General features: G+C 32.4%; 3 protein-coding genes across 5 annotated transcripts; 2 read left to right on the forward strand and 1 right to left on the reverse strand.

Annotated features, from left to right (window-relative positions):
- Positions 1–4317: 4317 nt before the first annotated feature.
- On the forward strand, positions 4318–5256 carry LOC111009768 (protein FANTASTIC FOUR 2). The gene has a single exon (XM_022282972.2). The coding sequence runs from the start codon at positions 4401–4403 to the stop codon at positions 5127–5129; it is 729 nt and encodes a 242-aa protein (XP_022138664.1). The 5' UTR covers positions 4318–4400; the 3' UTR covers positions 5130–5256.
- Positions 5257–13660: 8404 nt separating this feature from the next.
- NP3 (NPK1-related protein kinase 3) lies at positions 13661–18587 on the reverse strand. Of its 3 annotated transcripts, none has more exons than XR_002601283.2 (18): positions 18168–18587; positions 18035–18076; positions 17825–17890; positions 17629–17739; positions 17439–17519; positions 17270–17347; positions 17107–17189; positions 16752–16833; positions 16562–16662; positions 16329–16368; positions 16164–16223; positions 16035–16081; positions 15717–15939; positions 15417–15635; positions 14978–15300; positions 14834–14895; positions 14112–14203; positions 13661–13997 (listed from the first exon to the last, which is right to left on the reverse strand). XR_002601283.2 is itself a non-coding variant. In XM_022283126.2 (17 exons), exons 1-17 carry the CDS (start codon positions 18450–18452, stop codon positions 14178–14180), a joined length of 1929 nt encoding a protein of 642 aa, XP_022138818.1. In that variant the 5' UTR covers positions 18453–18587; the 3' UTR covers positions 13661–14177. The 3 variants fall into 3 exon arrangements, 1 of the variants encoding a protein (XP_022138818.1); XR_002601282.2 differs by having other exon boundaries at positions 13661–14020; XM_022283126.2 differs by having other exon boundaries at positions 13661–14203.
- Positions 18588–20900: 2313 nt separating this feature from the next.
- LOC111009849 (peroxisomal adenine nucleotide carrier 1) lies at positions 20901–23861 on the forward strand. Its single transcript, XM_022283075.2, has 5 exons — positions 20901–21304; positions 21956–22187; positions 22594–22740; positions 22999–23159; positions 23448–23861. The coding sequence occupies exons 1-5, from the start codon at positions 21162–21164 to the stop codon at positions 23725–23727; spliced, it is 963 nt and encodes a 320-aa protein (XP_022138767.1). The 5' UTR covers positions 20901–21161; the 3' UTR covers positions 23728–23861.
- Positions 23862–24095: the final 234 nt, after the last annotated feature.

Raw genomic sequence — 24095 nt, forward strand, 5'->3', positions numbered from 1 at the left:
AGCCAGAAAGGCCTTTCAAGTGGGAAAAAAATAACACCATTCAGCTTTTGCGTTTCTATTGTCTTGCTTTAAATATAAGTGACGATGTTTCTTGTTTATTTGTTTCTGATTATAGATATTATTTTGATCTCGTTTGGTAACGTTTTCGTTTATTGTTTCTTATTTTTAATTTTATTAAAAAACCTAAGCTTTGACAACTATTTTATGTTCCTTGTTTCTGATTTTGTAAAACATTTTCAAAATTGTATAAAAGTTTTAGAAACAACGGAAATAAATTTCATGTTTCTTGTTCCCTTCTCAATTTATTTGTTCTAAAACTTGAATAAAAATATAGTTTTATCATTATTGAATCCAAAGATGTTGGAGACATGCAATTTTATTTTTCTACATTAAAAAAGAAGGAAATAGGAACAAAAATGGAAATGTTACCGATGGGTCCTTAATTTTCTGTACTTTGAAAATTTTTCTATATTTACTTGAATTTTCAGGAGTTTTATCTATTTTAGTTCATATTACTTTAAGAAAATTCTATTGGGCCGTCCTTAAAGTTAATAATAAAGAACTATTAGACACATCATTAAGTATCGTCATGTCTAGAAGGTTTAGGATGTATTTGGTTGGTAATAAAATAGAAATATAAAAACAAGAGATTCAATTAAAATTAGATTTGTATTATTTATTTTCAGTATTTTCATATATTTTTTTGGCAACAAATATTTAAAAAATTGATGTCTAATGATATATTTGTAAACTAAAAGTAGTTAAAAACAAAATATTTAGTTTAATCTATAGTTATATGAATTAATTTATTAATATTTTTTTTATGAATTTTGTATAATTATTATTTTACAACGTTATATAGTTTAAAATACATCATATTTTACATGTTTTAATTTTAACAAACATAAAATGAGTTTATAATATGAAGTAATATATTTATCAAAGTTTTTTATCCTTTTTAATGTAATTCCGCATCTTAAAAATTTCAAATTATAAATCTGAAAAACACTGAAAAAATATATAAAAAAAAAGTCGTTTTTAGAATTTTTACTGTTTAGATCACATAATCCAAAGATAATTTTCAAAAAACGAATCTCCCAAATCCTGTCAAATGTATATTGATTGAATCTATTGAATTTGAAAACGAAAAACAGAATAGAGTTTCCGACTAAACATGACTTTAGTAACTTAGGGCTCGTTTGGTAACGTTTATCGTTTACAATTTTCTTAAGAAATTTAAGCATTTTACAACTAACTATATTTCTTATTTCTCCTTTTTTTTTTTGGAACATTCCCAAAATTATATAGAAAGTTTGTAAACAACCAACACAAGTTTCCTCTTTCTTGTTCCCATTTCTAATTTTGTTCCAAAACATAAATAAAAACATTGTTTTATCGTACTTTCATGGATGTTGGGACAATGCAATTAATTTTTCTTTATTAAAATGAAGAAGCAGGAACAAGAATCGGTAGCGTTACCAAACGAGCCATTAATAAAAAACTCAACAGAACAAAGCTTTTAATTTAACCTTTATTTATTAAAGTGGATAAATTTCCCAAGTTTGCCAGTCCACATCATCACCTTTTTTTAACTCCACTGTTTTCTTTTTAATGCCTATTTTCTACATAGGGTAATCTAATAGCTGGAACAAATGGCTCTTTTTGCAAGCGAACAGATCTACTAACAAAAAGTTTTTCTTTTCCTCTATGTTTTCCAAATTAAGGAAGATTGTCCTTGGTAACAGTTCAACTATTAAAGTAATTTTGATGTTCACATATTTCCATTATTACCCTCGTTACTAAAGGAGAAAAGTTTTGTTTTTTCTTACTACTATTTTATTCTCCATGCTTTTTTTTTTGTTCTAATTCATTTTGGTAAGCGTACTTACAAAACGTCTATATGTTTTTTAATTTTTGTCTATTTTAGTCTCCGTACTAAACATTTGTATTAGTCATGGTACTTTTAAAAAGCAATAACTATTTTGGTCCCTATTTATAAAAATTTAACACAAAATTTAAACACAATGGAAACCCTTTAGTACAGAGCTATGACTACGTTAAAAAAAATTATTTAATGTGGCTTTGTGGTTACAAATTTTAGTAGAAAAAATGAGATAAAAAAGAAAATGATGAGACCAAAATAGTCAATAAAAGTACATTGACCAAATCGAACCCTTAGAAATTATATAGACTAAAATTGACAAAAACTAAAAATATAAGAGTCAAAATGAATGTTATGAATGTACAGTAACCAAAATGAACCAAAACTAAAATAAGGAACAAAACAGTGGGATCCTCTATATTCAAATTCGCCGAATTGAGAAAGTTGGATCCATGAAATCGAATAAAGTAATGAAATTAGGTTAGAAAATGGTATGAAACCAGCCAAGATATAGATCAATGCAACTAATAAAATAACCCAAAAGAAAAGAGCCTAAGTCTAGTGTTAGAATAAATATATTCAACACAATCACAAAAGAAAAATGCTTACAAAATTAGTGGCAATTGGCAAGCATGCACACATATGTAGCCATAAATGGTTAAAAAATAGCAAATCCAACAAACAAAAGTATCAATTTCATAGTTTATTCATGTCAAGCCATGAAACTTTCCTCTCCCCCTTTTGCTTGTTTCATGCCTTTCTTGACAAGTAACATGGTTTTGTTGAATAAAAACTTCAATTTAGTAACTCGACGACAAACCACGCTAAAAATCTAAATTCCCTTTTAAGGAAATTCCTCCATGAATGACAACTTAGTCGTCGAACTTGTTTCCTAATTAAGCAATCAAAATCGGGAGAGATTTGAGGGAGTAACGGCAGGAGTATGATCTCAGGCAAAAATTCTTAACCTTATTATCTATAATCACAATTTCCTAACTTAAAAGCATCGAAATAATTATTTAATTCTTATTGTCTAAACATAATAATGAGGGAAAATGGAATGGGATAATAACAAGAAAACAAGACCTGATTTTGCAAAAACCGCAAAGAAGAGAAGGGCATGAATGTCAAAGAAATAAATAGGGGATCCCATTTGTTCCTGTCCTTTTTTTGTTTTGTTTTATATTCTTTTGGAATTAGGGAATGAAGATCAAATTCAAACCCCTCTGAATCTTTCTCTCTCTCTCTCCATATGTTCATGAAAAGACCTAGAGAATATTTGGATAAATTATCGAGGGGCTCAAGCATTTTTTCGGAAAAAAAAAAAAGTGTCACTAGTCTAACGACATTTTTATTATTTCATTGTTAGAAGACGAGCACGCGTCATTTTTGTTACATCGTGGTTGTATTTTTCCGAAGGAATCAATTTTAGTCTAAAACTTTTAATTTTATCCCAATAACCTATCTACTCGAGTGAACAGTGATATTCAATATCATTGATTGTATCAAATTTTTTACTCGAGATATCCAACTTTCTTCAATTAAGTTAACCACAATTCTTAAGAGCATAAAGAAAAAATTGACTCAATCAACCTATTACAGATGTAACAATAAATTTTACTTTATTATGCTTAAATTATGAAAAAGAAAAAAGCAAAAACAAAGTTTTTCATTCTTTGATTTAAATATTATTTGTTCCTTTTAATTTATATACTTTTGAAATATTAATTTTAGTATATGTTTCCAATTTTTATTCATTTTAAATTTTGTATTTTTTACCATATATTTGATCTTTATACTTAAAAAGCGACTAATTCAACATACTTTTACAAAATTTTATATACAATGAAAACCCTTTAATACAAATTTATAGCTATCTTTCAAAAAATATATTTAGTGAGGAGAGCGTCATGCTAAAATTACGATAGAAAGAAGTAAGATATCATTTTTTTAAGGTACATGGACCAAAATGAATATTCTAAATAAACCAACTATATTAGTAGCTCATTGGTTCAAAGATATTAGAGTAAATTAAGAGGAAATAAGTTTAAATCTCATGACGATCACTAATTTTTGACTACCCGAATCAAACTAAAGTTGAAATTACCAAAATAGTATTTTTTTTTTTTTAAGATTATAACATCACAAATCTATGAATGAGGATTCAAACCTAGAGAAAATAGAAATGTTGTCTTACCAAAACAATTCCTTAGGTTGGATATTTTATTTTGTGATAAACTCTCCCATTTTATTATATAGTTTCAAGAAAAATACATCAATAAAAAGAAGATTACAAAAGAATTTATTATTATTATTATTATTATTATTATTATTTTGTACAAGAAATTCAATTCAAGTGGTGGCAAAAGAAAGCACCAAAAACCAAAACCAAAACCCCACACTTTTGAAACTTTTTGAAGCCTACAAATTCACCCCCTTCCCCCTCTCTCTCATCCTCCATCACCTCTCTCTCTCTCTAACCCTCTTTCTCTCTCCTCTGTTCTTGAGCTCCATTGTAATGGCGACCATGGTCTGCCGTGGCTTACAGTCATGTCTCGACTCTCATCTCGCCGACCAGAGAGCCTTCATTTTCCGGTCACCCTTCGAATTCCCCTCAAAACCCCCATTTTCCGGTGCCGACGAAATCGACATTGGGCAATCTCCGGCCGATTCCGGCGGCCGGAGTTCCCTCCAGTCGCCGGCGATTCAGAAGGAGGCTGTGTACGTCCATCCGACGGCGAAGCGATTTAATCCGACGGGTCTGAGCGAGAAGAGCTTGAATCTCTGTACTGAAAATTTGGGGAATGAAACCGGCAGCGATATGATCGAGAACAGTATTTTCTCGCCGGAGATCGACGGCGGGGATTTGCAGAGGAAGGGGGGGAGAAAATCCCATTCCAATTTTCATTCCCATTCCCATTCCCATTCGCATCAGTTTCCGCCGCCGTTGACGACGATAAGGGAAACGGAGTCGTTTCGGGTGAAGCCCCACCGGGAAGAGGGGCGGCTGATAATCGAGGCGGTGAAAACTCCGGCGAGGCAGTCTTGTTTTCAGGCGGAGAGAAGCCATGGCCGGCTCCGGCTCTGTTTTTTCGAAACAGAGGAAATTGAAGAAATCGACGACGATGACGAAGAAGAAGAAGAAGATGACGAGGTCAGTGCCGAAACGACGGCGTATGAGGGAAACGGCGTGAACAATGGGAATGGGCTCGTAAATTTGGAGCAATTTAAAATTGCTACTTGTTAATTTGAATTAATAAAAAAAAGTGAAAATGAAAGTTTAATATGAGTTTAATTTTTCACCCCCAAGAAAAACTTTTACATTTGTTTCCCTTTCAACTTTCAACTTTATAATATATATAACTTTGCTACTATATTTCATTAAGTCACAAATCCTTAATCGTTGGTTCAATCTAGGTTAATTTACTTAAAAGGACATAGAAGTTATTTAATTTCAGATCAACTTATCAAAAGATTATTTAAAATTTAATAATGATAGGAGGTTGAAGTCTTCATATTCCTCTTCTAAAACAAAAATTAGGTTGACATTTAAATACTCTAATGAAAGAACTTAATAAGGTCAAAATGTTAGACACAAATAAAAATTAATCCATAAAAATCAAAATTAGAGTTGGAACATTATTAAAACTTTTCAAAATTTAGAAATTAACAATGCGTGCATGATCAAAATATTCCTTATATATGTTAAAAGTTGGTTTGAATTCCTCCCTCAAAAAAGAAGAAAAATAATGTTAGAATCCATATGAATGAATTAAATTTATCAAACCCATTAGCTTAAGTTTTTGGGTTGAGTGGTGGTTTGCTCATTTCTAAGATGGTATCAGAGTGGGAGGTCCTGTGTTCTCATAACCTAGAAGTATAAGTCAATTACCGTTGAGCTATGCTAGCTTTGATACCCTTAATCCTTGTAATTGTTTCAAAACAATCCATAGTAATAACTTTTTAATTAGAAGTAAGGAGCGTGACATGATAGTAAGTTGTAAAAATAAGAATACATGTGAATATAGACAACGTATTTTAGTTGTGCTAATGAACTTTGAGGTAGCTTGAATTATACAAAAAATTTCATTTTAACCCTTGACATTAAAAATTATTTCATTAGCTTCTCGTTAAAACAAAGATGAAATTCTAAAAAGATAGTGTAATTAAAATTTAAAACAACCCCTCCCAAAGAAACTAAATTTAAAAACTGGACTTATTTAACATATTTTAGAATGTAAAAATCAACATGGTACCAAAATAAACTTTTCTTAAAATTTCTTTGCCTATTTTTCATTTTGAAAAGGTACGAATATTGATTTACTCAAAACTAAAGGTAAAATACGTTTTTATCCTTAAGATATCATAGCACGTGTGTTTGATCCTAGGTTTCAAAATCATTCACTTTTGCTCTTATTTAGGAAATATTTTTCCCCGCATAGTTCTATTTTAGAACGTAAGATTGTAGTTGTTCTCTCGATCGTAAAAATAAGTGAAAGAAGCAATTTTAGTCCCTAGCATTAGGTTTTTATTAATCAAAATGGCGCGGTAGATTTTTCTCTTTCTTGTTGGTCACCTACCTTCATTGTGACCCCCACCTCACCAGCCCCTATCCCGCCGAACCCTTACCCCTTGCTGCTGCCCTGATCGACCGCACCCTATCTCTCCATCGATTGATCTGGGATGAACTTCCTCGTTTGTTCTAGATTTGAAATAAACTAAGAACTTTTCTTCGTTCGTTCCAGATCTTTATAGGGCAACAACATCAAGCGGTGGCAAACATCAAATTCAAAAGGGGAGGGGAGAGGAGGAGATGAGAGAAGTTTTTTGTTTTAATATTATTTTTAAATTTTGAAAGCTATCACGTCAACTGTTCTTATTTTTAAATATGTTACGTTAGTTTTCTGTTAAGTTGATTAACAAAGACTTAATGCCAGGAACCAAAATAAAGTATTTCTACCAATATAAACATAGCTCAACAATAATTGACACTTACTATTTTCTTTGAAATCGGAAGTTAAATCACTTTACCTCTAATTTGTTGTAAAAAAAAAAAAAAATTCCTATACAAAAGTGGTAAACGTAGACCATTATGAAACTTAAAAAAACTAGTACCAAAACTTCAAGGACCCTAAAGATATTTTACCCTAAAACTAACCACTAAACAGATTAAAAAGAAAAGTACTAAAATAAAGTAAGAGAAAGGAAAAAATCTGTGCTTGGTGCAATTAAAATACAACGACACTATGTTTTCACTTATCCTCTTTTATCATTTCCATCCTTTTTTGTGTTAAATTCTCGTCTCTTTTGACAACCCAAAAAAAAAAAAAAAAAAAAAAACTGTCTCACGTGCGCTTCTTGAATAAGCAATTTTTTTTAGTGCGGAAATGAGGATTCAAATTCATGACATTTTCAGTCGGAGATAGATGCCTAACAAGTTGAAGTATTATGTTCAAATTAGTAAATAAAGAATAAAATTAGTATCTCTTCGCAACCTGATTAATATTGTTTTTTTCTACTTGATGACCTGGTCATTAAAAGGAATGGAAACTAAACTAATGGAAAATATTAATTTCACTATTTATTTAAAACTAACGTTTAATTAAATATAATGAAATAAGATTAGAATCTTAGGATTAAATTTGAATGATTTACATGAGTACATCCAAGATTAAAAAAATAAAAAGTAGAAAAAGAATTTTCAAACGGTTATTATGTAATTATGTTATGAAACAATTTAGAAAAAAATTAAAATGTATGATTGATTGAAGATGTAGATGTACTAAAATTTATACAGCTTGATTTATTAATTATTTTTTATCATTCTTATATGACAAGTTTTGGAGAGGTCTATGTGTCCTACGGAACGAAATATCATCATTTCTTTGAACCTTGTCAATGATCTAACTTAAACATATGAATTGAGTGCATTTGATGAGTAACTGAGAACAAGGGAGAGGGATATGGAAAGGATGAAGTAACGAAAGAGGAGTCGGACAAATGAGCTTATAATAAAGATTCTCGACACGGATGCGATGTCCTGTCTAATAGACTCCAACGTTCAAGTTAGTAATTGAAGTAAGAAGTAGCAAAGAGCACCTTGAATATTAGTGACAGATTTTTTTTACTTAATTATCTGATGGTGGTGGCTCTTTCTTTTTATAGGTGTCCATGGCTGACCAGGGGACATTTTGTACGTGACGCCATGGTGCTCCTCGTCATACGGGATTCAGACATGCAGGCGAGGACATTTTCGGTGCGCGATAGACACACTGCCATCTGCCAATCTATCCTGACAGTCGACTGCAAGTCGTAGTGCATCTTGTATAGTACGTAGCAGGCATGTAGCTTTTATCCTCCCTTGCTCGTAAGCTCCACGCCGTCTGTGGTCCTCCCAGTTGTCACCCCCGAACCTCAACATGCCGCGGCTGGGATTTCTCCTTCAACAAATATTAATACTATGTTATGTTTAAAAATATTCAACCTAGTTGAATCAAATTAAGAAATGTTTTGAAAAATTACATGCAATTTCATTTTTAATTCATTGAGATGAGGATGATGTTATTTTCTTTTGTCTATTTTTGAGTAGGTAATGAAAGGGAAACTTCTACCTCTTCTTCTTCTCCAAGTGGCAAAATTATAATGACAATTTTTTTTTCCTGTCCTCCTTTTAATTTCATTTTATTTCCATGGAATTTAATAACTTTTCACCACCAAGTGCTTAAGATTTTATTTTTTGACCCAAATTAAGAGGAGTATATAATATATTTTTTATTTGTACTTTTTTCTTAAAAAATCTGAGAACGACAGCAAAAATTATTTATTTTTTTTTTAATTTTTTTGTCGTAATTGCTATTTAATTTTACAGAAGTTTAAAGTCAAACTTCACCCGTTGAGAGTTGAGATAAATACCAATAAAAGTTCATTTGATTTAAAATAGTATATTCTAATTCTTATTTGTATTTATCTTTTTTCCTCAAAGTCAACATCACATAAGAAGATGGAAAACAATCTAATGTCAAATCGAAATTCAAATATATTCCTTTGAAAAGTAGAATAATTTAAATAGTACCTTAAAAAACAATACACGGTCTAGTTTCAACTTCATTAAATACTTTGTAATAAAGACTAATCTATATAATATATTCCAAAAAAAAGATACTAATCTCTAAAATAATTCCTTTTCAAACTACTACAATTTCAAATTTAAATAATGTCGCATTCATAACCATACATTAAAAAAACATCCTAGAGAACATGGTTTCATGCATTGACCTTGATAATTGGGAGGACCAATTAACGAGTTCCGATAGATTTTTAATTGTACTATTGTTTTCTTTTAGCTAGTATAATTCTATCCGATTAATATATAAACAACCTATTTTATGGATCATAAATTCAAATTCTCATTTCTACACCAATAATATTATATTATACCCTCTAAAAATATCTCACGAACGATATAAATAATGAAAGCTACAAAGAAACGTTAAGATTCCGAGAGCCAAAATTTGATTTAACTTATCCAGTGACAGTTTTCTCGAATATTCTCCCATCATTTTGATTTAGATCATATTTATAACATGTTATCTTCCTGATCCCTGCTATGTATGTATTTTTATTTATTAAGATAATGATTTATTTCTTAGAAAAATGGCAAATAGTAGAGACGAGAGGAAGAGAAGTTTAGATCGTGGAATTAATGCATCCATTCATTTGAGAATTCTAAGAGATAGGGCGATAGCATTTATGCCACCCAACTTCATCCATCCTTCACGTTTCTCTTCCACTTTTTTTTCTTTCATTTTTCTCAAAAAAATCAATACTGGATTGTGGGAAAATTCCAAATGTCGCCCGTTTCTTTTCGTACTCCACGCCAGGATAGCTAAGCGTACGACCATATAGGTTTTTTCTTATGGTATTCCCAAATTGAAAAATTGTTAGGTGATAATTATTGTGGCAGAATAAATTTAGCTTACAAATATTTGGTGCTATGGTAATATTGTTCTGATTAGTGAGTCTTCTGTTACTTTTAGGTATATGTGTTATGGTAGTACGAAATTTTTACTAGATATTTTTTTCATGTTACGAATATCGAGAAAGATATAGGGACCCATATAAATCTAAAGGAAAGGAAAGACACTAAAGAGAAAATGTTTGATGATGTCAGGGTGGAAGACAAAGTTGGTGATGCAATGAAAAAATTGATTTGGGATTGTTTTTTTCAACCAAAGTTCTTTTTTTTTTTCTTTCTTTTTCTCTTTTTGGAAAAATGATATGTCCACCAAGCTATTTTTATTTGATCCAATCCACTCCTCGATTACAGGCCAGTAGTGAAACTCCACGTGTAAAATGTTATTTGGCAAAAGGCAGCCCATAATGTTAGATATTTTATATTGATCTATAAAAAAAAAAAAGGAAGAAGAAGAAGAAGAAGAAAAGCTAGAATGGTATTTCTTAAAAAAATATATAAAATATTATATGAATCATGAATACTATTTTCATTTATATACTTTAGACCTTTATTCATTATACTTCATGTGGTTTTGATTATTATATTTTCTTCGTTCAGTTTACCTCATTTCTTTGCATCGTAATATTAGCATGACATTTCACTCATAAAATTTCTTGAAATGTAGCTACAAATTCGTATTAAAGAATTTTTATTCTGGATAAAGTTTATGTTAAATTTTGTAAATATGGATCAAAATGGTCACTTCCTCAAAGTACAAAGACCAAAACGAACATTTTGAAAATATATAGACTGAAATGAACAAAAGTTGAAAGTAAAAGAACTAAAACAGACATTTCGAAAGTACTTAGACCAAAGTAGACCAATATTGAAAATATAAAAATCAAAATAGTATTTAAACCTATAATTCAAATCTAATTGATATATGAGTTAGTGATTTGAATATAGTAATTTAATTGTAACTAAGATTCACATAGTTAAAAAAAATTTAAATATAGTTAAACTAATTAAGACAAAAGTTCAGCCATTAATAACCTTGTCTATAAGTCTGGAAGTTTGAATTATCAACCTACATATATACTGTTAAAATATTAGTGGAAGTTTGAATTTTCATCTATAATGTCATATTTAAAACGTATTTTTTTCCCCAAAAAAATCAATAAAAATAATGAAATGAGATGGAGAACTTTTTTTTTTTTTTTTTTTTTTTACAAAAAGAAAATTATTTGCTTACTTGATGGTTAAGAAGTTCCAATTTGTAAAGGCTTTTTTTAGATCTTAAAAGCAAAGTCCCACTATCTTCTCAAAGTATGGAAAAATCCAATGTTACATCACAATTACCTACTTCAATCACACTTTTTCCTAAACTTTTAATAAATTTCTCTCTAAACATTAAAAAAATCAGAATAATAAATAATAAAAAAATCATATTCTCTCTCTCCCTCCTCTTTTGGAAAGTGAAAAAAAGGTGGTTATTTCTTTGATGGGCAATCTAAAAATGGTGATTCCAACAAGATGAATGGCCTCAATTATCTCAATTAGGTGTGAATCACCCCTTGAATTAAATTGCACCCAATAATTATGTTCTAATCCATTGTTAGTAAAAGTATGTGCTAGAAATGAAAACTTTCTATAGAAATATGCCGCTATTAGGAGCGTTATGTTATAGAAAAAATAGTTGCAATCTTTCTATGACAATCTATTATCACTTCAAAGCTAATCGGAAAAGTTACAATCTTCCTATAATAACTTAAAATTCGTATAACAACTATTATCTTTATAAAAAGTCGAACCGAAATAATATTTCAATTCATGATTAAATAATGAAAACGATAACTATATATAAAATACAACTCTTCCATTTCATCCTATCAAATATATTATGTTTATTATTATTATTATTATTATTATTTTGTTTATCCCAAATTAGAAATGTAAAAAAAAAAACGTATAAGATGGTAAAGCGCCAAAAAAAAAAATGGTTGGAATTTAAGAGTGTTTTTTTCTAAAATAAAAAGGAACAAGGAACAAGAAAAAAAAGAACCACTAAACATCCGTTGTGTAATATTACCGTTTCTTGTTTCTTATTTTTCAATAAAGAAAAATAGGATTACATAACTTCCAATATCCATAGATTCAAGAATGAATGAATCAAGATGCTTATTTATATTGGAATAAGAAACTTATTTTTGTTGTTTCTAAAATTTCTATAGGAAACAAGAAACATAAATAGTTGTGAAATGTCTAGATTTCTTAATAAAACTGAAAACGAAAAAATATTACCAAACGGACTCTAAATTTTCCACTTTCAACTATTGGCTTTATTTCGCCAAAGTGAGCATAGCTGTTTCAAATCCTCTCTCCAACATGTTGTACTAAAAAAACTATTGACCTTATTTTTATGGTAAATAGAAATATCTTTACATATATCAAACTTTCCCATAATATGTATATAAAGAATTAAAAGCTATATTTTCTTAGTACAACAAATGTAAGTATCAGGAATTGAACCTCCGCAAATATTTAACTTGTCAAAAGAAAAACTCAAAAATATTTAAATGTTGGAAAAACTCAGTTGAAGGTATTAATTTCCAGACTTATGGAAGTTGTTTAATTTGATAGAATTAAAACTAGCCTATAAATATTGGGTCAAATTAGGTTATTTTTTAGGCGAATTTGACCCTATAATCGAATCTATCATCTAGGGAAAAGAAAAAAAAAATGAAAAAAACGAAACTAACATCAAAAATCAAAATTGATGTTTTGAAAAATTGAACTCACAGTGGACAAAAATGATAAAAACAAACCTCCAAATCAATAAAATAAATAAATCCAAAATAAACCAACCAACAAAATGATCAAAGCCACTAGATTTAGTCACTTTCATTAGTTTTTATTAATTTCAATTTCAACCTGCACCCTATATTTAATCTTCAAAGCAAAAAGTTTTTGACCAAAAAATAAAAAGAGCCGTTTGAATAAGCTGACGTGTGCGACAAATTCAAAAAAGGGGCCCTAAAAATGGTCATTTTTTTCTGTGAAACACAACTAGAAAATATTTGTTCCTCCTATTACCCACATTCATCGTATCATCTCATAATCAAATCATTCTTTCTTTGGATTTCAAGTGGACAAAAAAGATGAAACATTCAAGGGAAATTTCTCAAGCATTGTCTTTGACCATGAGATTATTCAAGTCCAACAAAGAAAAAAAAAGTAATTTTGGATTCAATTAATATCCCGAAACTCAAAAGAACGTAAGAAAACCAATTTTCAATGAACCGTTGAGGACTTCAAATTATGATCTACATTTATTAAATAATTTTGATGTAAATTTATTGCTTTCTAAATTTTTATCCTTTTTTAGGGTATTTTTGTCTTTTTGCATTATGATGTTCGGATGTAGCATGTATGAATTAGTCGGGAGTTTGTTTGACAGATTAATATTTGATGAATTAATTTAGTCTTTGAACTTTTTCTTTCATGTAGGATTTGATCATTCTATCTTATGAAGTGTTGAAGATCAAAGAAATTGTTCTTCTCTTGAGAGCTTTGATCTTAAAGGAGTCTGTGTCTAGTCTAAATCTTAAGGTTAAAATCGAATCAATTTGAGGATTTTAATGTTTTAACTTTAGAGGTTCAGATACCTAAAAAGGATTCCTAGTTCCAATTCACTAAAATTCTACGACAGTAGATTCTTCACACAACCAAAATCATGTAATACAATGTGTAATAACAATGAGTTTTGACTATGATTATAAGGTACTCTGTAAGAAGAAATTCAGTAAGTTTCTTGAGCACCAATATTCAAACTCAAAAAGTTATCTTCCATCATTGAGACAAATAGACAGAGGACACTTACAATACACGACGTTATAATAAGCTCTATTTCTTTGTATTGAACTCGAACGATTCACACGTGGATCATCGACTACAAGGCTTTTCCGAGTCACAAATTTCCACCAATAACATAGAAGATAATAATGGGGGGAAGCAAATGTTAACAAATAATCAAATAAAAGAAATGTAAAGATATGACTTATCAGAATCTTCCAGTTGAGATGCCTGAACCTGCTCCCTATGAGATTGCTCTGTGCTGGGCCATGAGAACTGGATGTGGAGCACCCTCCTTACTGAGCTTTTCTGGTGATAATGTACACACATTTCTAACAATTGCAACTATGAGAATGCAATTTTATCCACAGATATGCATAGCTACACACAATATTTATCTGACAGGCGATGTGAGCTTCTCACCATGCTTTTTTTGGTTGATTTTTACTCCTCGACCCTTTGGAGATGATGGCGGTTTTAGTGAATTGCTCATACAATTCCTCTGCGCATCATTTCTGCGATAAGGACGACATTTACACCATCACATTTCCAGTATATTATTATGTAAATATAGCAGAAAACATATAAATGTAAATTTTCATTTTTCAATAAAGTGAATATATGTCTAAATCAGCCACGGCTATCTGTTCAATTCAGTAGTTTTTATGCATAACGCTATCTTTTTCTCCCCAAATCCAACACAAGCTCGACTTGTTTTCAGTTGAGAAGACGGGAGAGCCAAAGTATCTTACAGTCAACAATCCTATACTTCAAATAGACTCATAATGAATCTCACTATACATTCTCTTCTGTTGACCATCAAACTGGATAATGGTTAGATCTCAACCGCACATGGTTCACAGGTACATTTTGAATTCACGAGCCAAAAGACATCGAAATTCCAAAGTTTATGTTGATTCCAATAGAAAAAATTTAAAGAAAATCTCGATTTTAATAGAATGTTGGACAGGATCTGCGTGATCTGTAAAAAATTGACTGGAAACTGAATTGAATGCAGCTTTTAGAATAAATAATCCATGCCAGCCAATATGCAGATAAACTAACACAGAATTCATTTAACAGGCAAAATGACAGAAGTTAGACGAAATCCCAGGCCTAATATCATAAGATCGAAGTGAACATACCTCGCTTCCTTTTAAGTTCTTCCTCAAGCTCTTCTTTCCATTTCCTTTGTCTCTCAGAGAAACTGAAAGCAAGTTTTCCATTATGGTACTTGTTAAAGTAACTTACCATAGATAAGTTAGAAATATAAGCTACTAGATTACAACCTTGGCGTGGAAGATTCTGGCTGCGTGTGAAGCAATTTGTTCCATTCACCAAGCTGAGGCGATTGAATTTCCTGCAGAGCTCGATCTTCCAATATACTAGCTTGTTTTATGCGACTCTGACGGCTGGAACAGTTACTAGCATCAATTGATGAGAGTCTTTTACCACGCAGCTTACTTGGTGACCCACATTTGGGAGGCAATTTCAAGAAATTAGATACACTCTTGCTATTCTCAGTTCCAACTGCTCCTAAAGCATTAGCTGCATTAATTGTGCTGCGGAACTCTTCGTATAAAGGTGTTTGCATCTTCTTCAGTTCTATAGCCTAATGTTTATTTTCACAGTAGAAACATTAATTCTAATGTAAAAAACATCATGCTGCATTATGAAAGCTTTGAAAAGAATTCATCTCTTGAGAAATATCTTGGAGAATAGAAGTACCTTTTCATCCAGGAAGGCTCTAATCTTTGACTCAGTAACTTCTTCATCATCCTCAACTGCTGATTGACCACATGGAAAAGTAAAGTCATTCTCCTTACAAGTAGTTTCCTGGCTAGTTTGAATTCCAGACAAGTCCATTAAATTGCCTCCCAACTCTGAGCTCCCATCCAATTTACATGCCCAGTCATCATCGGTGGGTTCACACATAGGATTGAAACTCTGGTTCAAATGGAAAAGCTGCTCATTCTTATTCTTGTTATTAAAACAATAAATAACATAAATCAGAGAATCAATATGTACCTTATTCAAATCGCTTGACGATATAATAGATTTGTACTTTATCGATGGACTAACCAACAGATCTTTATCATCTATCTGACACATGTCCTCCTCAAAATTGCTTGAGCCCCAATTGGACTGCGACGTGTAGTTCCCTGAATAAACAGAAGAGCACCTCAAGCTACCCATTTCACAAATATCCTTTAAGCCCACGCAGGTTGAACGTTGGATTGTCGAATTTGCTCTGCAGCATGAACATAATAGTCAAGAGTCCACCAAGTTCAAAAGTGGGCAAGAAATCATGCACTCAAAACAGCGATCATCAATTGAAATCCTTACAGATCATTAGAATTCAACCCAGAGCCAACCATCTGTTTCCCAGATTCCTGCAATAACAATGATGTTAAGATGGTATAGTAAAAACGTCAAAGAAACTGAAGTTACAAAGTTGGCAGCAATTATACAGACCACAGAAGAGGCACGGACTGCTGCATGAGGATCTTGATACTCACATGATACAAATGGATGCTACACATATCCATGGAAAATTGGTAATAATTAGAGTTACTTTCTTGGACACGAATAAATGCTAGTCTTAATTGATAAGAAACCCCTTTAATAATTCAGATATACCTGCAGCAAGTCTGATGCAGTAGGCCTTGAGTTTGGCTCCCTGTGAGAACATTTAGATATTAATAATAAGATTACAGAGAACAGTGCATACGTTTCAATCTAATCTTATCAAAGATGAAGCTGTAATTGATTCTTAAATAAATAAATAAAACAAAAAACAAAAAACAAAAAAAAAATATAACAAAAAGGGAAAAAATCTAAGTGAAGATTTAAAGTCAGAGTTTCGAAAGTACTCTTGCAAACATTTTAACAGAAAATCTTTTGCCTCAGCAGATAGATGCTCAGGAATGGGCGGATGGGACTTAGTATTCCCTATATGGAAAAGAGCAGCAACCTGAAAATAACATTGACTCAATTTATGAAGTATTCGAAGAAAATGTAAATATACATACGTGCATATGGAAGCAAATTTCACTTGCTTACCTCTTGATACTGTTGGCTCCATGGAGGCTTCCCAGTTGCCATTTCAATAACAGTACAGCCTACACTCCATATATCAGCAGGGCTAAGACATCAAATTAAGAACAACGTGAGATCTAAATGGTAGTATCTTGATAAGAAAATTGTTACTTTCTTTACTCTTCAATAATTTCAGAATACATTTCAGCACATTTGCATTTCTAGCATATGAACTATAATATATGGGCCCACATCACTGGCATGGTTCAAATTTCAGCGCATTTGTATCAATGTATTAAAAACATATGTCCACATCAATGGCATGGAGCGAAACAGTGAAAGCAAATAAATCTATTCACAATAAGATGATGATTCTTACAAACTATGCCCAGTCTGGAGAATAACTTCAGGAGCCATCCAATATGGAGTACCCTTCATTGATTTGGCTCCATTTATAGTTGCCTGCATAGATGCTAATTTTTAGGTGGAGAATGATAATAATCAATTCAGATCATTAAATTAGATAAAAAAATGGACAATACCAGCTCAACCACTTTCTTAGATGCACCAAAATCTGCAAGTTTAATACACCCCTTATTGTCTACAAGAATGTTTGCACCCTACATCGAGTTGTAGATTATCCCAGTTAAATTGACAAACAAAGGTTAAAAGTTAAATCTTTTGCTTCTCAAAAAGGGGTTTCACTATCACCTTTATATCCCTATGCATAATGCCGTTCTTATGAAGGTACTCGAGCCCCAATAAAAGCTGCTTCGTGTAGGTTCTTATAACCTATTTTTGGACAAAATCAATAATCATTTGCAAAATTTCAACATTAATATCAACGCTATTTCAATATCAAGAAGTTTAAAGATTCAAGATACAATATACAACCACTTACAGACTCGGGGAAAGATCCAAATTTCCCTAACAGAGATGATATGGATCCTCCAGGAACAAACTCCAGTAGAATATTTAATGAATCTTCCCCTCTGGTAGTTCCCAGATATCTCTAAAAATCACGATAAGGAACATAAGCAAGGAGCTACCGGCAACATAGATGAGGAGAATGGAAAGACTCTAAAGATTCTACTCACCACGATATTGGGGTGAGAAAGATTCTTCAAAAGCTTCACTTCCTCCTCCAGCTCCCGTATGTGAGCCTAAGTAGTTATGTTAAATAGAAATGGTGAGAATGTATACTGTGAATTCAATAAGAACCTAGAAAAACACTGAAAAAACTGCCGTCTAATTTCTACTGCAAATCCTCTACATCTAAAAAACATTCAATCAGTAAACGTCCTCACTTGTGCTTTCTCCCTCGAAGCACTATTAGCAGCAATTGAGACCTGCAACCAATGCAGGGGAATTTAAGAATCAAAAAAATCCAAAATACATTATAACAAAACGAACTGCATAACTAAATCTAAAATTACTGACTTGTTTGACCGCAAGAAGCTCTCCAGAATCTAGATTCATCCCCATATAAACACGACCAAAAGCACCGCATCCGATCAACTCTCCCCTCCGCCACCAAATCGGAGGTGCGTCTTCCTTCATAACTGGAGGCAGAGCCCTCACGGAATGCTTAGAGAAGAGTCCATTTCGAGATTTGCGGATGCTCGAGCCGATCTTCTCGACCAGGCCACCGAACCGCCCTCCATCGTCGCCGTCGGGAGTAAGAAACACCAAGGATCGGCGAACGGATCCGAAGAAATCTTGCATCGTCGTGAAATTAAAACTCGATTTCTGGAGAAAATTGATGGAATTGTGTGGAGATGGAGTTGGGGGAAATGAGTGTTTTAGGGTTCAATAAGACCCATTCTCACTGTCGCAGAGTGGGAATTTGAATGGAGAAAACAACGGTCGAATTTCTGTTTTCGAAAATAAATAATTTGACGAAATTGACGTCTTTGCACTAACATTTGAAGTTTTTGCAGATCTGACCCTCTACTTTTTGTATTTTATATTTGCTCCATTCTCGAAGGTTTCTACTTTCTTTATGCTGATAAAATATATAATACTATTAATTATAAACAAGGTAATTAAATTATTTGACCTTTTCCCTGTGCCAGATTTGTATTAAAAAAATATTGTGGATTCAAAGCCATCCCATGATGTTGAATTAAAAAAATATATATTTAATTATAATAGGAAAATCTAAATTGAATTTAAAAAATATTATATAAATATTTTGTAGTATCCAGACTTACTTGTAGACATCTCAATTAATCATGTGACAATCTTCCACACCATAGGACTTTAATCCATTAATGTACAACATGTAGAGTTGGGGATCGAACTCACAACCCTTTGATTGGAGATATATGTCAATTACCGTTGAACTGGTCTTTTATCGTGATATTTAAAAGTTGATGTTAACCCATTAATGTAAATCAACAACATATATGATTTATGTAGTATTCTAGAAAAGCAATTGTATGTCATGGACTTCTCAAGTTCCCATATGACTTTTTCTACCTAAGGTCAAAGAATAAATTTTGATTCAGTTAATTTAACTAAGTTTGTTGTATCTCCACTAAAAAAACCGTACCGATTCTAATTGGATTTACTTCGTCTTATGATATTTAGTTGTTAATAAACACTTCTATAATTTTAATGTCTTGAGTAGGTTGTCTAAATCAATAAATCCAATGTCAACAACATATAGCTAATTCTTCGATGAAAATTCTTGATGAACTCCCGAGTTAGGTAGAGCATAGCTCAATAAGTTAAGACACCTATATCCGATTAAAATGTCGTGTATTCGAATCTCCACCCTCACATGTTGTACTATTTTTTTTCTTTTTTTTATGGATGTAAGTTGATTATGGAAGTGTAAATATAAGTGAATGTTTTTTTTTCTTTTATGACAAATATAAATGGGTGATTCTAAATTACAAAGGAGATGTTTGAAAAGGGCAGGATTGACTTCTCAAGTTCCCATAAGACTTCTACGTAAATCCAAAAAGGAAAATTTTTCACATGTATGCCCAAGTAACATCTCATTTAATTTAATGAAGTTTGTTTTATCTAAAAGAAAAAAAAAAGGAAAAGACTACCCTATCCACACTCCAATTAATCTTAGGTGACAATGCTCACTTCCTATGCATATACATTTTTATTTTTATATATATTTAAATGCTCTCGTAATTTTTATGTCCTATTTAGGTGGTCACCATATGGTATGAACTCATTTCTCTAAATTAATAAATTTGATGTCAACAACTTGTAGACGATTCTTCTTCGAAAATTTTTGATGGACTCATAATTTGAGTGTAAATTGATTATGGAATTGTAAATATAAGCAAAAGTTTTTCTTTTCTTGTTTAGAATACTATATCACAAATATAAATCGGTGATTCAAAATTACAATAACTTCTCAAGTTCCCATATGACCTTTGCGTGAGACAAAAAGGAGATTGATTCACATGTAGCCCAAGTGGCATCTTGTTCTATTTTTTTTTTAAAGAATCAGCTTACCCACATTTCAACTAATCTCATGTGACATTGTTTATAGTATAATAGATGGGGTGAAGATTTGAACTTACGCACCTCTGTTTTAACCAATTTAGCTGTTCAGATTAGCTTCATCTTATGATATTTGGTTGTTAATAAACGTTCCTATAATTTTAAAGTCTTGGGAGAGTAGTCATCATATAATATGAACTCATTTCTTTAAATCAATAAATTCGATGTCAACAACCTGCGGATGATTCTTCAACGAAAATTCTTGATAGACTCACAATTTGAGTGTAAGTTGATTATGAAAGTATAAATATAAGTGGTTTTTTTTTCTTTTTTTTAGAATATTATATCTGTAGATTTGAAAGTGCAACTTTCGCGAGCCAACATAACCACAAACTAGTCATTTCATCTCAAATTGTTTCAACCAAAATCAAAGTTAAATTGATTTATCAAAGTAATCCCAAGTTAATTGAGAATAGTAATCAAAAGTCATTCGAATTAGTTAGTAAAAATTTCACTAAAAAAGAAAAGTAAAAATTAAAAACAATTGAAGCAGCAACAAATCAAGTTAATTGCTTCAAATCAACCTCTTTTTGTTTTCTAGTAACCGTTTATGGAAAAACAAGAAATCAAAATCGAACAAAAACAGAGAGATCAAAATCTCCACGGAAGAAGAAGAAGGATAAGCAACTTCAAGATATCTTTATAATCTTACCATGTTTCGTCACAACTCAGTCACCTCACAGTCACAGCGTATATGTAATTGAAATTGAAATTTTGGGTCAATTGATTCCACGGTTCCGATTCCCGAGAAGATACGTATGCAACTGCTGTTCCGAAGCAAAACCCATAAATTTCCTCTTCGCGTCACTTTCATTTGCTTCCCATCTGTAGCCATTTTTGTTCATCCCGCTGAAGCTCCATTATCGGCTGTTTGCCTTCTTGGGTGGGTGGGTGGGAATTGGGATGGGGTTTGATCTGGAATCTGTGGCGGAGGCAACATCGGGAGCCATTGGAGCTCTGGTTAGCACCACCGCGCTCTACCCTCTCGATACTTGTAAAACTAAATATCAAGCTGAGAATCAATCTCACCATCACCGGAAGTACAGGTTTGTTTTGTTTATGCCCTTCTCCTTCCACTGCTAGTTTCTTGCTCGCGCCTCATGCAACTGCTTGACATTTCCCACAAGGTTGTTTAGAATTTTGGGTTGAATCTGTTTTGTGTTTTTAGTTAGGTGGGGAAGTTTAACTTTGTTGTTCATGATCTTACGATTCTTACCTTTGATTTCTCCCCCTTTTCTATTTCCTGACCTAGATTTTTGCTTCGTGGTATTAGATTACATTAATGACTCGACTGCACTGCTGTGGTTCTGAAATTGGGACATTTCCACTGTAAAGTTCAAGTGTCATTATCCAGGGATTTCAATTTGTTGGGATATGCACATCTCCCGCACATCCCAGGGGATGGATCACTATTATTCTGCATGTAGCTCTCTGGTTGACATGTTACCATTTTCTTCTTCTTCTTCCTTTTTGTAGAATGAGGGAGTGACCATGTATGCTTTCTTGAGGAGGGAGAACGTGAAGATTCTCAATAATGGAGATTGTAGACCGTTTGCATATTTGAATTTTGTGGTCATTGCCTGTATATTTGTTTGATGTTTTGTTTTAGGCTATACCGTGATTTAAAATGATTGTGTTGAATGATGCTTGTGCCAAGAGAAATTTGTGTAATTTTACAACTTTTTCTCCTTATGCAGAAACATAACTGATGTCCTGTGGGAAGCAATTTCAACTGGTCATGTGGGTTCGTTGTACCAGGGTCTTGGCACAAAGAATTTCCAGTCCTTTATTTCATCGTTCATCTACTTCTATGGGTACAGCTTTCTTAAAAGGATCTACCTGAAGAGGAGTGGCAACCAAAAAATTGGAGCAAAAGCAAATCTGATTGTTGCTGCAGCTGCTGGAGCTTGTACAGTCATAGCTACACAGGTGGAATTAACTAAACAACACATTTTTATGTTCATCATTGAAAAACCTATGATTTCAGAAGATGTTCTGTAATTATAGTCGTTTCTTCTTTAACCTCAATTGGAAATACTGTTGTGTAGATGTAATTTGGCTGGGATCCCTCTTCCTCTGGCTTCTAGTTTGTATTCATTAACCTCAATATACCGTAGCTCCATGACATTGAACTGTTATATCATATCGTTCTTTGGCTATTTTCCCTGAAATTGGGAGGCTGAGTTTATGCTGTTTAGGAAAATTGGTGAGGGTGAAATTAGTACTATTTTCATTAGTTTTCTTGAACTTGCCCTTTGGCGGTGAAACACAGAACCTCCAGTGAATTATTTTCTGTTCTGAGGATGGTCATCTAACCCGTAGTTTATCATTTCAGCCTTTGGATACAGCATCCTCAAGGATGCAGACAAGTGAGTTTGGGAAGTCCAAAGGACTCTGGAAGACACTTGCGGAAGGTACCTGGCGTGAAGCATTTGATGGTCTCGGAATATCCCTTCTTTTGACATCGAACCCATCTATTCAGGTACCCAGGATTCATTTTGAAGATTCTACATATTACTCAGATTTGGAACTCATTTAATACAATTGCTGCTGCACGCTTCTTAGAGTTTTTTGATCCAATGTTCCAACTTTCAAATCAGATTGCTTTCAGAAACTACCATGCTGGTGGATCAGCTATTTGCTATGCTAGTTATATTTCATTTGATATCTTTTACCTGCATGGAAACTGGAATGAAAATGTTAATAGACTCGAGAGAAACTAACATAGCATGAATCACAGTACACTGTGTTTGATCAACTGAAACAAAGGTTACTCAGGACGCAGCTGAAGCATGAATCAGGTATAGAGTCATCCCCGGAAGCTCTCTCAGCCTTCTCTGCTTTTCTGCTTGGCGCCCTCTCGAAATGTGTTGCTACAGTCTTGACATACCCTGCTATCAGGTGAAAATGAGTTTGAGCTACTTGTCCCAATATTGAGGCCTTTTTCACCCATGCTAGATTTCATTTTCAATCTTCTGGATAACATTTAAATTCGCTATGCATTGCCACTAAAAGTTAAAGAGTTGTCGAGGAACACATTACCAGATTTTGAGGGAAATTCTTGTTTCATCTGGATCTCTTCTGAAGACAAAGTGAATTTTACATTTGCCATAGCTTAGAAATCCTCATCACATACTATGTTTTTTTGCATCTTTTCTCCAAAAATCAAGTATTGAAGTTTACATACAGGTGTAAGATTGTGATCCAGGCTGCAGAATCAGATCAAGAAAGGAACGAGGCAGAACAGCACGGTGCTCAGAAAACCGTATCAGGGGCACTCAAAACTATTTGGAAAAGAGAAGGCATTCTAGGATTCTTCAAAGGATTACAGGCGCAGATTCTGAAGACTGTGTTGAGCTCTGCATTACTTTTGATGATAAAAGAGAAGATTGCAAAGAGCTCTTGGATCATATTGCTTGCACTTAGAAGGTATCTCTTTGTAACCAATACAAGATTAAAGGGTGCTTGAGTTTAAGCATCATACTGGAAAACTTTACAAGTGATACTAAGATTTAAGAAAGTCCCAATTGGATTTCTGCAATCTGCAAATTAAAGGAATGAACAACAGATTATATAATGCCTTGTTTAATATGTTGCATGTCATAGGCTGTATCAGCAATCATTGTTGTCATTATCTATTTTCGTTTAGTTTTTCATGGCTTTTAGTTTTTAATGGTCGGAATGTAGCCCTTACTCATATGGAGTTCAATAAGAGGGGTAAAATTTGTATGAACTGGTCAATCTAAAGATAGTGGTTAAAGCACCTCTAAAAGGCTGTAGGTTCAATTTCTACTCTGATATATTCAATTGGGTGAACGGGTTAATTATATAGTTGTT

Source organism: Momordica charantia (assembly GCF_013281855.1).
Source record: "Momordica charantia cultivar OHB3-1 chromosome 7 unlocalized genomic scaffold, Mcharantia_2.0 BLBB01000007.1, whole genome shotgun sequence".
Lineage (NCBI taxonomy): Eukaryota > Viridiplantae > Streptophyta > Magnoliopsida > Cucurbitales > Cucurbitaceae > Momordica > Momordica charantia.